Here is a 16308-nt window from a genome sequence, read left to right on the forward strand (position 1 = left end):
GCTGACACCTGGTCAGCATCCTCATTCTTAGCTTTTGCAAATCTGGTTAAAGACATTTCTTTTTGCTAAACTTTTAGTCTTAAATTCTTTGGCCTGGTTATCCAGTTATGCCTTTCAAAAAATCTCAATGAGATGATGATGATGATAATGACTATTATTGTTTTTAACTGGTGATTATGTTAATGGTGATGTAAGTCACCTTGAAGACTTTTTGGTGGCTGAAAGATGGGGTAATAATCATCTTGTACATAATGAAGTCTGTTAATAATTTTCTGTTGATAGATTTGGTTACTCCTTTTATTAAACAGTTTCTTTTTTCTCAGAAGCTGAGAAAATAAGAACCTTTTAACTGTATTGAGAGCCATTGTGGTGTAGTTGGACTAGGACTCGGGGGGAGAAGGCTAGAATCCTTGCATGGAAACTCACTGGTGCCTGGGCAAAGTGACACACTCTCAGCCTCAGAGGAAGGCAGTGGCAACCTCTGTATGAATTTGCGAAGAAAACCCCATGATAGGTTTGCTTTGGGTTGCCATAAGTCAGAAGTGACTTGAAAGTAAATACAGTAATAGCAAGACAACATAGCTGTACTAGAATAATTGAAGAGCAAAGTGGAATAATGAAAGCAAAGCCACACTTTTTCAGGACTGTGCCCAAACACAGGAGGCCGCGCTTAAATAGAAATGTCTCAAGAGATATGCATGTTTTCATTCATTGCTTTGATGTCCACAAATTTCCATAGGCTGCATTTCAGTAATACCTTCTTTCTAGTAATATAGAGTATTTTGAACCATGGCTTCTGTTCAGACTCGCAGCACTGAAACCTTATTTTGAATATGTTTATCCAGGGAACTGTCAGAATGAGCATTTCCCCCTCTTTTGAGAAACTTTTGCCTTCTTGATAGCTTTCATCTGACACTGGCAAGGAAAAGCATTGGGGGAAACACATTCAGGAGGCTGTGAAGGATTTCCTGTTTAATAATGCAAAGTAGCTCGATTGTGTGGGAAAAAAACCTAGAAAAGATGACAGTGAGTTCACAGTTAAGGCTCCCATTTCCTTTCTTGTGTATTCAAACTGAGCTTTGCTCCCTATGTTGGGCCAGTTGTGGCCATTTGTATGGCTATTCTTTGGTCCAGCCACTGGAGGATTTGGAGGTCATGAAAAAAGACTATGGGAGGTTGCTGTCAATTGTTTGTTTTATGCTGTTCTTAATGTGAACTAGGCCTAGGATTCAATCTTTGTGAGTTACAGAGGTAGAATTTTGTATGTCTTGCTGCTAGCCCCTTACTTTAATTTTTGCTGTCACAAAATGTAAATGGGCGGCAGGGATTTTGGGGGTACTTTTCATCCCAAATGTTTCGGCTTGGTTTTACAGAGCTGCTTGTGTGCAGTGGCAACTAGTAGTTTCCATGACAGTAAGGAAACTATTCTGGATTATCAGTCCAGACATTTAAAGGACTTACCCAAATACTAAATGTAATCCTTAAAACAGGTTTAGCACATAGGATTGCTAATTAGACTTTAGACTAAAACAAGAGCAGACTACTGACATGGAAGTTGTCAGCTGCCTCTGGTTTTAGGCATTTCGCAGAAGTAATCCTACTGAATCAGTGGGCTTACTTCCAAGTAATTACTTGGATTAGTTCCAAGTAATTGTGTGCAGGGAGGCAATGGAAATGAAAAATCCTTTTGCATTTCTTTCCTAGGGTTGTGATAAAGGTAAGACAAGATGCTCAAAGGTTGTCAAACTTTTTTATAGAATTTGAAATCTGTACTGTTGAAAAAACTTTTCATTTTAGGGCACAAAACTATGTCCCGGCAGAGGCAGGTATGAATTTCGCTGGGTGTTGTATTTTTAAACAAGGAATCAAACTTACTGCCCTTGCAGCTCCTATTTTGAGCAGCTCCCGCCCAGAACTGCTCAAAGGGAAGCCTTCAGAAGGTCAGATCAGGTGAGCGCCCTGTTGAATGCCTACAGAACTGGGTTGCCATAGCGCCGGACCGGGAAACGGGAAAATGGAGGACAAAATTTTCAAATGTAGGACACACAGAAAATGTGTCCACATTTAAAAATTATGTCCTACATTTCCCCTCACAATCGAGGCGGGCAAGCGGCGAGGGAAAGCCTCCACTTAAGGAGGCTTTCCCTCCCGCTGGGCCCGCCGCGATGGAGGCCCGGATCGGGGCCTCGCCTCGTTCTGGCCCCGCGGAGACCAGGAAGGAGGCGAGGAGCCCCTGGCGAGCGCCGCGGCCTCGCCTCCTTGGTCCCTGAGGAGGCCAGGACAGAGGCGAGGGCTCGCCGGCGAGCGCTGCGGCCCCCGCTTCCTTCCTGGTCCCCGGGGGGAGGCAGGACAGAGGCGAGGGGCTCACCGGCGAGCGCGCGGCCTCGCTTCTTCCTGGTCCCCGGGGAGGCCAGGACAGAGGCGAGGGGCTCACCGGCGAGCGCCGCGGCCTCGCCCCTTCCTGGTCCCGAGGAGGCCAGGACAGAGGCGAGGGGCTCGCCGGCGGCGCCGCGGCCTCGCCTCCTTCCTGGTCCCCGAGGAGGCCAGGAAAGAGGCGAGGGGCTCGCCGGCACGCGCGGGCCTCGCCTCCTTCGTGTCCCCGGCACGAGGAGGCCAGGAAAGAGGGCGAGGGCTCGCCGGCGAGCGCCGCGGCCTCGCCTCGTTTCGGCCCCACTGGGACCAGAAGGAGGCGACAGGCTGGCGGCGATGGCCTGGCTCGACCTCTCCTTCGCTGCCCCGCCGACGGCCAGGAAGGAGGAGGAGGCTGCAGGGAGGCGGGGAGGTTTGGCGCGGCTCCGCCCAGAGGCGCCGCCCTCCCTGCAGCCTCCTCCACCTCAGGCCTCGTTGCCCTCCTTTTCCTCCCCGCCGCGACCATGGCGGGGGGGGAGGAGAGGGCAGCGGGCCCAGAGGTTGCCTTGCAACCCCGCTACAACCGGGCTTGTCCCGGTTTTGGCTGCACCCGTGCCGTGACCGGGCAGTGCAGCCAAACCGGGAAAAACCCGGTTGCAACCGGGTTATGGCAACCCTATACAGAACTCTCCATTTTTAGTTCAAAAGTGAGGCAGTGCAGATACTCCACCATTAAACTCAAGTTATCCTTTTCCCTTCTTATGCCTCTAGCCTCTTGCATGTAACATCTTGCCTGGAGAGTTGAAGAGCTTGCATTCATGTTAAAAAAATTAGGAATTTTGAAATGGCCCACACAGCTACTATTCGCTTCCTTCTTCATTAATAGGGGGGAGTCATGCACTGCCCCCCAGATGTTGTTGTATACAGTTCCCAGATTCCTTACCCTTGGTGTGGTGGTTAGGCGTGATGGTAATTTCAGTTCACAACAGTTGGAAGGCCACAAAAATGCCCACCCCCTCTGTGTGTGGGGGTAAGGAAGCCCATTTCCTACCTTGCTTAGTGTGATATCTATGTGTCTCAGTTGATTTTGTGAGGCTGTTGGAAAGAGTGACATTAAAAAAAACTGTGAACTTAAGTAGATTAGGCCTCAGGATGTACCTTCCTCCCTATAGAATTTTTTTTGTTACTGCCTTTGAGTTGATTTTGGACCTATGGAGACCATGTATGAAGTGATTTCCCCAATATTTCTATATACAAGTCTAGAGGCATGAGGATGCTTGGCAAGGCGCGCCCGTTCTTTCTCTGACCCTGGTAGCTTCACCCTGGGGGAAAAGCGCAGCAGTGGCTGCACTGAAATAGCTGTGGTTCTGTTTTCTCTCCTCCACCTCAGGCCTCGCTGCCCTCCTTTTCCTCTGCGCGACCATGCGCGGGGGAGGAGGAGGAGGGCAGCGAGGCCCCAGGGTTGCCTTGCAACCCCGCTACAACCGGGCTTGTCCCGGTTTTTGGCTGCACCCGTGCCGTGACCGGGCAGGTGCAGCCAAAACCGGGAAAAACCCGGTTGCAACCGGGTTATGGCAACCCTATACAGAACTCTCCATTTTAGTTCAAAAGTGAGGCAGTGCAGATACTCCACCATTAACTCAAGTTATCCTTTTCCCTTCTTATGCCTCTAGCCCTTTGCATGTAACATCTTGCCCTGGAGAGTTGAAGAGCTTGCATTCATGTTAAAAAAATTAGGAATTTTTAAATGGCCAACACAGCTACTGTTCCTTCTTTCCATTAATCAGGGGTGGGAGTCATGCACTGCCTCCCCCCCCAGATGTTGTTGTACTACAGTTCCCAGCATTCCTTACCCTTGGTGATGGTGGTTAGGGCTGATGGTAATTTCAGTTCACAACAGTTGGAAGGCCACAAAATGCCCACCCCTCCTGTGGTGGGGGTAAGGAAGCCCATTTCCTACCTTGCTCAGTGTGATATCTATGTGTCTCAGTTGATTTTGTGAGGCTGTTGGAAAGAGTGACATTAAAAAAACTGTGAAGACTTAAGTAGATTAAGGCCTCAGGATGTACCTTCCTCCCTATAGAATTTTTTTTGTTAACTGCCTTTGAGTTGATTTTGACCTATGGAGACCATGTATGAAGTGATTTCCCCAATATTTCTATATACAAGTCTAGAGGCATGAGGATGCTTGGCAAGATGCTGCGCCAGTTCTTTCTCTGACCCTGGTAGCTTCACCCTGGAGAGGAAAAGCTGCAGCAGTGGCTGCACTGAAAATAGCTGTTGGTTCTGTTTTCTCTCCACTGCTTATCTTTGGCTGTTCCTTTCTCATCCTTCCTCCATCAGCATGAGTTTTTTCTCTCTCTAGGTGGAAAAGTATGAAAACACCGGAAGGCTCTGGATTCTGAGCCAAACACTTATCTCCAAAAACTTCCAAATCCTTAAACTGTCTTGCCCTGTCAGGTTCTAATTGAAGCGAGATTCCTTTTATCAACCTCACCCTTGCCTGATGGGACCTGCAGCCTCTCCTTGCCAGTGCAGGAGGAGCTAGACCTGCAGGGAATGATTCCTAGGAGCCATGGAACAGCTGCCATTGTATTTTCTAGCCATTGTCTTTTAAATGATTTTGTACTAGCTTCTGCATCCTTTTCACCAGCCTTGCTTGGGAATGCTAATTTTACAGTGGGCACTTGGTATCCGCTGAGGTTTAGTTCCAGGATCACCACCCTCCTCCCTGTGGATACTGAAATCCATGGATGCTCAAGTCCCATTAAATATAACCCAGAGTAAAGTGGTGTCAAAAATGGCAAAAGTTTGCTTTTAGGAATTTGTATTTTTAAAAATATGTTCAAGCCATGCTTGAATCCATGGGTAAGGAATCCATGGATACAGAGGGCCAGCTGTACACTGTACACTGAAATACCCCTGTGTACAGTCTAAACTAACGTTCGCCACAGCTGCAATTTTTGCATTGGCTGGATGGCATGTGTACAATTAAGTTATTCTAACAGGAGAAAAATTAAGAAAATTTGTACTGAATTTCTGTTGTAATGCTTTGAAACAATTAGTCTTCTCTTTGAGCAATGTCACATTTCTGCTGCGCTAACCTGCTGTGCATTGTGTATTGCCAGAGGTGTGTGTTTACATAGAACTCCTATCAAATATTGTAAGCACTGTATGCAGGTCTGTATATGTATAAGATGGACCTTTATATAATGTGGATAGGGAAAGGAGAAAAGAAAGACTACGGGATTCTTTATTCATTTATTCATTACATATGTATTCTGTCTTTGCCTCTCCCAGCTGCCTTTCTTCCAAAAAAGGGCCTAGAACGACATTTACAGAGTTATCTTTAAAAATCAAACAGGTGTGAAATAAGTTGAGTTGCAAAGCAAGTCTGCCTAGTGTCATCCAGGGCACTTCATTGCTAAGCAGAATTTGGATCTAAGGGTGCATCTACTCTACACTTTGATGCTACTTTAACTGCCATGGCTCCATCCTACATAATCATGGGATTTGCAGTTTTGTGAGGCACCAGTACTCTTTGTCAGAGAAGGCTAAAGACCCTGTAAAACTACAAATCACAAGATTCCATAGGATGGAGATATAGCACTTAAAGTGGGTTAAAACTGCATTATTTCTACAGGGAAGGTGCACCTTAAGTCTCCCAGCTTCTCGCACACTAACCTCAGTAGCACACTAATATATCTAGCTTTGCCTAGATATTTTACTCTGTACAAATGTAATCTAATCACTGTGATGAGATGTGAACATGGAACTACTTGGCTTATTCTTTTCTGTTATGTTTTCTTATGCTTAAGCCACAAAGTACCATGACCTGGTTAAAAGCAGTGACCCTTTAAAAGACTCAGATTGCTTCTTGTTTTGCAGCCATACTGTGACTGTTTGTAAACCTGCCTTAGGCTGCAGTGCCTTACACACTTACCAAGGATTGGCTCTTGTTGAACACCACAGGATGTGTGTTTTGTTAAATGCACAGTTTGGTTAAATGATGGGTAGTGCCCTTATCATTATTTGATGTCATGGTTTTGTGTATTGCCTCTTATAATGTTCAGAATTCACAGTCACAATCTGATTATAAAGTTCTCCTGTGCATAGTGTATTGACATGAATGGGAGCTGAATAATTGAACAGTTTGTACCTTCAGATATCTGAACAGCAACTGGATTTCTTTAAGGATTGTTTTGAGAATGGCATCAGAGATAAATGCTCCCGGCTCTTGTCCCCCAGCTGCAAAGTTGCCTGCAGGACAGAGAATGTAAATGGAATTGCCATAGAAAGCCACTTCTTTTATATTTCTTGCTTGGTCCTTGATTGGTAACTAGACAATCAAATGTTACCCTTCAAGGGACTGGATTGATCCTGCAGTTCTGTTTACAATAAGAAGAACCCCAGAGCTTTAGTCCATTATGTAGAATATATTCAGTCTTGAAGAGAGCAACAGTGTGTGGAGGCTAACTCAGGAGTCATTGTACAATATCCTATATTCTGAAGCTTTCCCTGTTCTGTTTCCCATCTGCAGGCACAAACTATGAATTACGTCGGGCAGTTAGCTGGCCAAGTCTTTGTGACAGTGAAGGATTTCTATAAAGGATTAAATCCTGCCACCTTGTCTGGATGCATTGATGTCATTGTTGTCCGCCAGCCTGATGGAAATCTCCAGTGTTCCCCTTTCCATGTGCGCTTTGGGAAGATGGGAGTTCTGCGCTCAAAGGAAAAAGTGGTAAGGAAGAAAACTCATTGCTGATGTGTTTTTGTTTGTCAGATGTGCCCCCTTTTGCCCAAGATATCTTCCACTAGAGCAAGGATGCTGCCATGCTTTGTACTTTCAGAGCATAACTCAACAATACACTAAACATGAGATAATTTTGCATGTCTTAAAACAAAATCCAGTATGCTTTTCTCCATTGCTAGTCTTGACTGGGGCATGATGTATTGGTGTTGAACACTTTGCCTCATGTCATTTTCCCAATAAAAACTCACACACACACACACCCAGTTGTTAATTGCCCCAAAATAAAAGATGCTAAAGGCACAAATAGAAACGTCATATCTGATATATTTCTTGGAGGGATAGGAATGTTCATGGAGAGAAGATTACAGGGAAAGAAAAGTTAAATCTAAATCTGTATTATACATGTTTTGTCTAATTTAATTTGCAACCTGATATCGAGTGGTGTGAACTGACTAATCTCTTAATAAAGAGTGCTCGAGATTTCCACCAATGACAAAACTGAGAGGAGTGATAATTACTATATGACAGACTGCTTGTGTACCAATTGATGGACTGCCTTGGATAATAAGGCTTTTTATCCCCTGAATGTTGAATCTGATGACAGAAACAAGTTTATTTATTTACTAGGCTTATGATTTGGTGACTACCACATTAAGCACTTTTATGTTTCTTGGACTCAGTGGGATTAAACCTTAAACTCTTTTAAAATCACACTGATCTCAGTGGAAGAGACACTTGGATTAAGCATGGAAGAGACACTGGGATTAAGTATGCACTTAATCCTAGTATTTCTTCCACTTAAACAGATGTGCCTTAAAACAGCTTAATGCTTAACTTTTGCTGGAACATTGCGTCCCTCTTCCTTTGTTGCAGGGCTGTGGAACTGGTACGCCAAACTGTCATCTTTGACTCTGATTCCATCTCTTCCATTTTTCTGCTGTCTGACTCTGACTCCTTCATAAATGGCAAATGTATATTAACTAGTAGTAACAAATTTGTATAGTAAAATTTTGGCACAAGGAATTTCATCACCACCATGTGATTCATCAGACTACTTACTGTATATACTCATGTATAAGTCTAGAAATTTTAGTGAAAAAAAATCAACCCAAAAAACTTGGGATGATTTATCCCTTCTCTGAGTAGAGTGGCAAAAGGTGAAAGCTTAATACCAGAAGAACCTAAAGGAGCACTGACCCCCTCTACTCTCTCTGCCATGGCACCATGTCTGACCTTTTTGAATGCCTGCATGGGAAAATCATGGTGGGAGCACCAAAGAAGCAGAGGGGGTTGGTGGTTCTTTTAGGTTCTCCTGGGACAGAGTAAACACTCATCTTTTGACATTCTATTCAGAGAAGGGGACAGTTCCTTTTTTGATAAGAATCCATACTGTACCTTAACTCTTGCCTTTACATCCTTTTTGACATGTGCACATTTTCTTAGTCCCACCCAAGCCACTATTTATCATAATTCCCTCCTCATCCATCCAGCCTTTAAGTGAGCAAAAAAAGTTATATTTGCCAAAATTCTGTAAAGTTTTCAACCTCATTTTCCTTTGCTGTGTCTTTTACATCCTTTGTTGCTTGTTCCTAAATTTTACTCTTGACTTATCCACGAGTCATATCAAAATGCATAATTTTGTCCCCCAAACTGCCTTTGACTTATATATGAGGTCAACTTATATACAAATATATATGACACATTGATGAATATAAGATATATTTATTTGATTAAAATTTCTGAACAAGAAAACTCATAAATTCATGTGAAACTAAATACGTAACAAACTAATGAAAAATTTAAAAAGATAAAATAGAAGTATGAAATGATATATTTACCATATATTGTTATAATATTATTAATTTTTATTTTGAAGCTAGAGTTTGTGCTGGTACACCTTTGTCGATTGACTCCACCCAAAATTGTAAATTAGCCCTTTGATATGCATCATTCATCTGTCAAATTCATGTGTGTGCTCATGCGTGCCTATGCTTTAGGTAGTTAAATCTTTATTTATTCAAATCTCTTTAATCCCCTTAAGGTTGACATAGAAATTAATGGAGAATCTGTGGATCTGCACATGAAATTAGGGGACAATGGAGAAGCATTTTTTGTGGAGGAAACAAATAATGACAAGGTAAAAACAAATGTGACTCAACCCTACTCCTTTCATTTGTGATAAATTGTGCTGCCCAGGGTACTCTTGTAATTCAAGAAATTGCCAAGGTGTAGCTTCAAGGAGTGTAGGAAACTTGGTATCCTGAAAAGGATTTGGACTACAGCTCACTCATCCCTTTACTGCTGGCTGGAGCTCCAGGTTGTGATCCATTGTAAAGAGAAGGCTATTAGATAGGACTTCATCCATTGTGGTTGCCCATTATTGTCTGCCATTTCCTGCATCATTTGCATTATTTGCAGTGACAATTCGAAGAAGGATATAGCACTTCAGATGTTGTTGGACTACATACTAAGGCTAGTGGAAGTTGCAGTCCAACCACTTCAAGAGGGCTGTCGTTTTCCCAAACCTGCATTATATAGAATGATTAAAGGTGTTTTCTTTCATTGTAGGACATAGCCTCTGGTGGAGAAAAACATGCATTTGATAAGACTGTTTATTATATAATAATAATAATAATAATAATAATTTTTATTTGTATACCGCTTTTCCTCCAGATCAAAGCGGCTCACAACATACAAGCTACATGTCACATGCTATAGCACAAAGCAATACAATACATCAACAGTGACATCAGCAATCTCATACAATTCAACAAAAATCCTCAAAAACCATGTACAAAGCAGTCAAAGCCATCAGTTGAGGCCTGTTGTCGCTGGGCTGCCTCTCTCCCCCTTAAGATGGTGGTCAGAAGGAGGGCTCTTAGTCTTTGCAAGGAAGGCCTGTTGTCGCTGGCCTGCCTCTCTATCTAAGTAGCTAAGTATCTGTGGTAATTTGCAGACAAGTCAAGAAGGTTAGGCGGGATACAAACCGCCGCTTTGCGGCGCTCCCCCGCCAGCGCCATTTGCTCTGTGCGGGAGCTGCAGCAGCCAAACCGCGCGGCTCCCGCGCGGAGCAAAAAAGAAGCTCCATTTCGGAGCTTCTTTCTGCGATGCACTGATGACGTCGCGAGGCACCGCTGGCGCATTTGTGACGTCATAGGCGCCGCGACACGTCTGGACGCTATGCGTCCAGTACGTAAAGATGGCGGCGCCCATGTGGAAGGGGCACTGCCATCTTGTACGTATTGTATACGTACTAGGGTTAGGGGGGTGCGGAAGCACCGCCCCTTCCTAACCCTAGTACGTATACAATACGTACTATATGGCGGTGTGTATCCCGCCTTAATTTCTTTATTGGTGGTCATCCTTAACTTTCTCTTTTCCAGAATGGCTTGTCATGTAGAACATTGCAGTCTTAGTTCTGCTAGGATTATAAGGTGCAGGAATACATTGTTGTCTGTGCACAGGGAAGCAGGTTGAGGAAGAAGAATGTGTTATGTGGGGGTGTAATGGGGAGGAAGAAAAGTAGGTATTACCCTTTACATAAGAATTCTGACCTCTAATGAAGTTTTCCTTCACCCACAAATTGCTTGCATTTCAGAGAGTGAGACTTTATAAATCCTTCATACTTAGAATCAGGATTGGAAAAAAACCCAAGGTGTTTTTTGTGTGAAAAAACAAAAATACCTGCTGTTTGTTTAAACCAATTTTTCAATTTAAACCAGTTGTTTTGCATTAATGTGTAGGACTAAACCAATATAGGTCTAAATTAGTAAATGAAGTAGAAAAATGCAGTTCAGGTATCTTGGCTACTGACTTAAATAATCATTGTTCTTTAAAAAGTACTCCTTCAAAGCAAGTTGTTGTTGTTGAACTTATATTTAAATGAAGGATTTGCTTTTGAATGACATTTTTTGCACTATAAAATAAAGTCATTAAAAAAGAAGCATCCGACATTGGATATGGATCTAATAATGAACAAAAATGTTTCACTTAAAACGTTTAAATTCAAATAGTCATTGTTGTTCCAGTAAAAGGGTTGGAAAATATCTAGATAATAACCAGATTTTTTTTTAAAAAATAAAAAAGCCATGTGGTTTAAACCAACCTGGTTTAAACCAGCCAACCCTGCTTAGAATTATATTAACGGTGTTTGCATTCACTAAGTAATTTAGTCTGCTCCTTTTCTTTGGATGCTAAACTGAATTTCTAAACATTCAGCTGAAGTTTTAAATTACTGAAAATTTTTATTTGTGGGGGGCATTGCCTTCTTTTGCCTTCCCTGGTAGCTGCTGTTATAGTGTAGTTATAGACAGGCAGAGGCAGCTTCTTGTAATGTTGTATTATGCCATTGGGGAGTGTGCATCAAGGGTAATTGCATGACCGAAGTGGAAATCATATTGACATAGTCCATTGACATCAATGGGATTTACTACCATGAAAGGGATTGGCATAGCCTCTAAAATGAGCCTTATTATTCTGTAGAATGGGAAACTGTTTAAAGGTGATGTTTACATGCAAAAATCACATATTAGGTTATTTCTGTAAAGCCTATATTGGTCATGTAGGCTTAGGAAGGGCTTGGAAAACTTCCATTTAAGAAGAATGAATACAGTGATACACAGAAGCTATCCATACCTGAACACTGGTTGAATTATTAAGGAATCCCAGAGCATTACCCTCCCACTGCTCAGTTAAGAATGGCTTACACATGTTGTCGTATTTATTCTTCTTAAATATAACTTTGCAAGCTTTGAACATGAGCTATTTTTGTCTTTCTTTGGACAAATGAACAGAAGTATCTTTCAGTCCATATAAGAAATAGGTTGACAAGGAAGTAAGGTTTTGACTATTCCTTTCTTTTCTCTAGGAGGCAATTCCATACCACCTGGCTACCTCTCCCATTTTGTCAGAGGGGGCAGCCCTTATGGAATTACAGATGAAGAGAAACTCTGCAGACAGGCTAAGAAACATAGATGCTGGTGTTCCTTCTCAGCTGCCAAATGCTGCTTCTCCATCTGCAAATGAATCCACAGCTGCTGGTGGCTCTGTGAAGAAAAGAAGGAAGCGGAGAAGGAAATCTACCCACAAAATTGACACTTCAAAAAGAGATGAAAATGTAGATACCAGTGAAGATGAAAATGTATTCACTATAGAAATTTCTGATGAAGAAAATGAGCCGCTAGACAATACAAGGTACTGATGGTGATAAAACTAATTTATTCAGTGATACAGTGGAGTCATCCTATCAGCTGGTGATCTGTGGAACTGACTCGCAGATTGCCACATTCTATATTATTAAATGTGTGTACATGGATAAGCTGATGTGTCCACACTCATGTTGCCACTATTGAAGATATGGGACATAACCGTCTGTGTTTTTTACCATCCATGTGTGTGTGGAGGAGGAACAAATCTTCCTTGATGGGAAGGGTCCACTGTATTAATGTTCTTTTAGTAAGTAGCTGTAAAAAGACAATGAATAATTAATTCTTCTTTACTTTTTGTGCAGTAGACTTAACAACTTTGTTGTCCTACACATCATTAGGTATGCCTGCTAGGATTACTGAGTGTTGCAGCCCAACAACATTTGGGGGTGTGCGTGTCTCACATTCCTCACACTTCAATTATAGGGCATCTATAGATTTCAGATTGTATACTGAACAAGTAGAGAAGACATACCATATCATATCAGCCAAATTAATTTATCAAATTTATTTGAAAGTTAAGAGTTGATTAAAAAAGTCAGATTCAGATAAAAACTAAAGTTAATTAATTCATTAATTAATTTTGTTTATTTATTAGAGTACTTATACCCCACCCTTCAGCCCTAAAGGCTATCAGAGCGACTTACAATTATTATTTTAATTAGACGGTTACCAGCCCTCAGGCTTACAATCTAAGGGAGGGTAACAAGTCTGCCAAGTGTTCTTAGCCATAGTGGTTAGTGACATTTTGGAAACTCTAAATTTCTGACTGCCAGCAATTCTGACTATCAGGATTGTTGCACACTCTTTCTTTCTTTCTTTCTTTCTTCTTCTTTTTGCATATATTCTCTGAAGCATTTGGATTTGGCTATTGCTTTTGATGCAACAATGAGTTAAATCCAAACTTAATATTACAGCAGACCCACTGAAATCAGTTGAACTGAAAGTAGTCATCACTGATTTCAAGACCTTTAAATTCTATGGGATTGCTCTTAAATCATCTTGGGTGGTTTAGGTGGTAGTGGTCGCAGTACAGCAGCATTGCACATTGACCATGGGTTCTGTGATGACAAGGGGAAACATTAATGGAAGTGGCTTGGGAACTAGGAAGACAGTTTTCTTTGGTGACAGAGAAACCTTTCCCTGCCTTCCCCACTGCTGGAAAAAGTGCCATATGGCTGCTATGCCAGAATAAAGCACAAAAGTGTTTCTGGTCAAAATGTGACTATGGCCCAGTACAGACGGGCAGGAAGGCACGGTGAGACACCACCCCTTTCTGCCCTGGATAGTTGCCACACCAATCTTTCTGCACTGCTGCCAAGGTGCCATTAGTGCCATGGAGCGGCACGGTGACATCTCTTGTGCACAGCCCATTTGGATGTGGCACACAAGGCATGTCATTGGTGCATACGGCACGTAGACGGGCATACACCCTAAATAGCACCAGGAAAGCATGGAACATGCAGATGCTCTGCTGTCCTGAGCTCTAATTTTGGCCCCAGGCTGCCGCAAAGTGGTAGTCTGTACCGGGCCTAAGTCTGGATCCAATCCTTTGGGTTTAACATTTCATAAAGTAGTGTGGGGACATAAGCATTATCCTTGTGTTGTAGTAGTAGTACTCCAGTGATCAAATGAGATTATGAGGGACGGTGTTTTAAACAAAGAATAACCTTCCTTTTTTCATTTTGTTTATCCTTAGAACATCTGTCCCTGATCTGTGTAGGGATGACGTACTTGAGGTAAACTCCTCTTCAATCAGTGTACTCTCTCATCCTCATTCAGATGGAGAATGGTCACCCACGCAAAGGTACAGTATATGGTTTTGGAATAAGCTTAAAACTCTCCCAATAAGGTCAGGCAGAATACAGCAACTTGTGGCGATCCTAAGGCAAACCTATCATGGAGTTTTCTTTGCAAGATTGTTCAGAGAGGGCTTTGCCTTCCTCTGAGGCCCAAGGTCACCTAATGGGTTTCCAAGGCCAAATGGGGATTCACACCTGAAATCCGGGTTCAGGTCCCCACAAAGCCATGAAACTGACTTGGTGATCTTAGGCCAGTCACTCTTTCTCAGCCTGACTTTTCCCATTGGACTGTGTGAAGATAAAAACGGGGAAGAGGAAATCCAAATACAATACCTTGCACTCTTTAGAGGAAAGTAGGATGGAAATGTAACTAATAAATACATAAGTCTTTCCCCCCCTCCTGACACTGTTCTAAAGTGAAAAATATGGAGGAGAGGTGACTCAAAATTCTTATTCATATTAGAATAGAACATTAATTACAGATGGAAGAAAATGTGCCAATAGGAATAGGCTATATATCACTTTGAGTGCAATGTTACACATGGAGACTACCAGAACTTGGAAAAGTTACTTTTTGGTCTATAACTCCCAGACCCCATCAGCTTATTTTCTGGCCATGTTAGCTGGGAGATCCTGGAAGCTGAAGCCCAAAAAATAACTTCTGGAGGCTCTGACTCCTTACATACATTTTTGAATTTAGAGAGACAGTTGTGTGAATGCAATAGAGCTCAATAATGGAAGAATAAAGAACATAACATGATTAGGAAGCTCTGCCTTCCATAGCACCAAATTCGCATGTGTGTCTTCCAGCTGTGATCATGCTATATATGGAAGAGTGAATAAGGAATCATGTTGCTTGCAAAGGGTTGCTTCAGGATTTTTGTGCCAAGAGAAGCCAATGTGTTTCCCTGATGCTGATTACTGCTTCCCCTATGTAATAAGTGATGCTTGAAGTGCTTGCAAACAGTGGCAAAAGCTTTTGTGTACAGCAGGCTTTCTGAACTGTACATTAAAGGCCATTTTCCAGTTAGAAACCAAATCATATAAGGATAGGATTTTTTTTAACGCAAGGCAATGAAACATTGCCATCCAATTTTGAAACATGGTTTTTATATAACTTAAAACATGTACTTTTATGATCACATATACAGCACACTCTTTTCATTAAAGACATGCTAAGCATTCATGGAGTATATTTGTCTGCTGTATGCATATACAGTATATACATGTATATATGTACACATACATATTGCAGATAACATGTCTGCTTGTTCTCTCTGATATTTGCATGTGAATTGGCAAATATCAGTACTCTAACATGTCACACCAAGAGAAACTATTCTGCTTCCTTGGTGCTGATTACTGCTTCTCATATGTTATAAATGATTGCCTGTTACATTTACAACCAGATGTGAATGCTTTTGTGCAGAGCACTTGTGTGGCTTTTCTGAAATGTATTCTACTTTCCTGTATACTTGTTTATGGTAGTTCAGTATTTTGTCATTTAGAAACTCCATTCTGTTTAAACTGAAGTCTCTTTTTTCAAGTGACCCTATGAGTGACCCATCAGCACATGTTGATTGGCATATGTGATGGAATAATGATGCCTGATTTTTCTCTCTTTTACCATACTTTGCACTGACCAGTAAACCTAGAACATGCACAGGGAAGTCCTCTCATCTTACTGTTCCAGCAGAGGGAGGCTTATCTAGTTCTTGTCCTCACCAGTCTTCTCATTATCCTGCTACACACAGGTAGAACAGCTACTCTCCAACTTTATTTGGAATGGTGATTAACGCTTCTAATATTTTTAATAATATACAAACTTTGTGGGACTTATCAAACTACAGCTTATGACTAACCCAGTTGCTTGGCCGGGAAAAAAGGATAGTGCTCCATTTACAGTCTTCCTGTTTCTTTGGCCTTTCCTTCTCTGCCAAACTGTAACTCTGTTGTCTTTTCCAGCTCTAAGCCACTACGTGTATTTGCCAATTCTGTTCCTTTGGACTAAAAAGCTGCCTAGCTAATATTAACCAAAGAAGGAAGTTTAACTAGTGGTTTTAACAATATTGTGTGCTATAATGTTTATCTGCAATTGAGGATTTCACTTTTGATTTGAATTTCAAAAATGTTTGACTGCTAGCACTTACAACCCTCAGAATGTATCACATGTAAAATGATAACATACAAAATGGATCAA

General features: G+C 42.0%; 1 protein-coding gene across 6 annotated transcripts in view; it reads left to right on the forward strand.

The window, feature by feature from the left end:
• LPIN1 (lipin 1) overlaps positions 1-16308 on the forward strand; it is a 156600-nt gene that overhangs the window by 101952 nt on the left and 38340 nt on the right. For 5 of the 6 annotated variants that reach the window (XM_042439753.1, XM_042439707.1, XM_042439717.1 and 2 more), the window contains 5 exons: positions 6890-7090; positions 9144-9239; positions 11970-12295; positions 14006-14113; positions 15755-15862. In XM_042439753.1, coding sequence (XP_042295687.1) covers positions 6890-7090; positions 9144-9239; positions 11970-12295; positions 14006-14113; positions 15755-15862 — 839 coding nt within the window. The remainder of the gene's footprint in view (positions 1-6889; positions 7091-9143; positions 9240-11969; positions 12296-14005; positions 14114-15754; positions 15863-16308) is intronic. The other variant, XM_042439727.1, reaches the window with a different exon arrangement.

This window comes from Sceloporus undulatus, chromosome 1 (genome assembly GCF_019175285.1).
Source record: "Sceloporus undulatus isolate JIND9_A2432 ecotype Alabama chromosome 1, SceUnd_v1.1, whole genome shotgun sequence".
In the NCBI taxonomy this organism is placed as follows: domain Eukaryota; kingdom Metazoa; phylum Chordata; class Lepidosauria; order Squamata; family Phrynosomatidae; genus Sceloporus; species Sceloporus undulatus.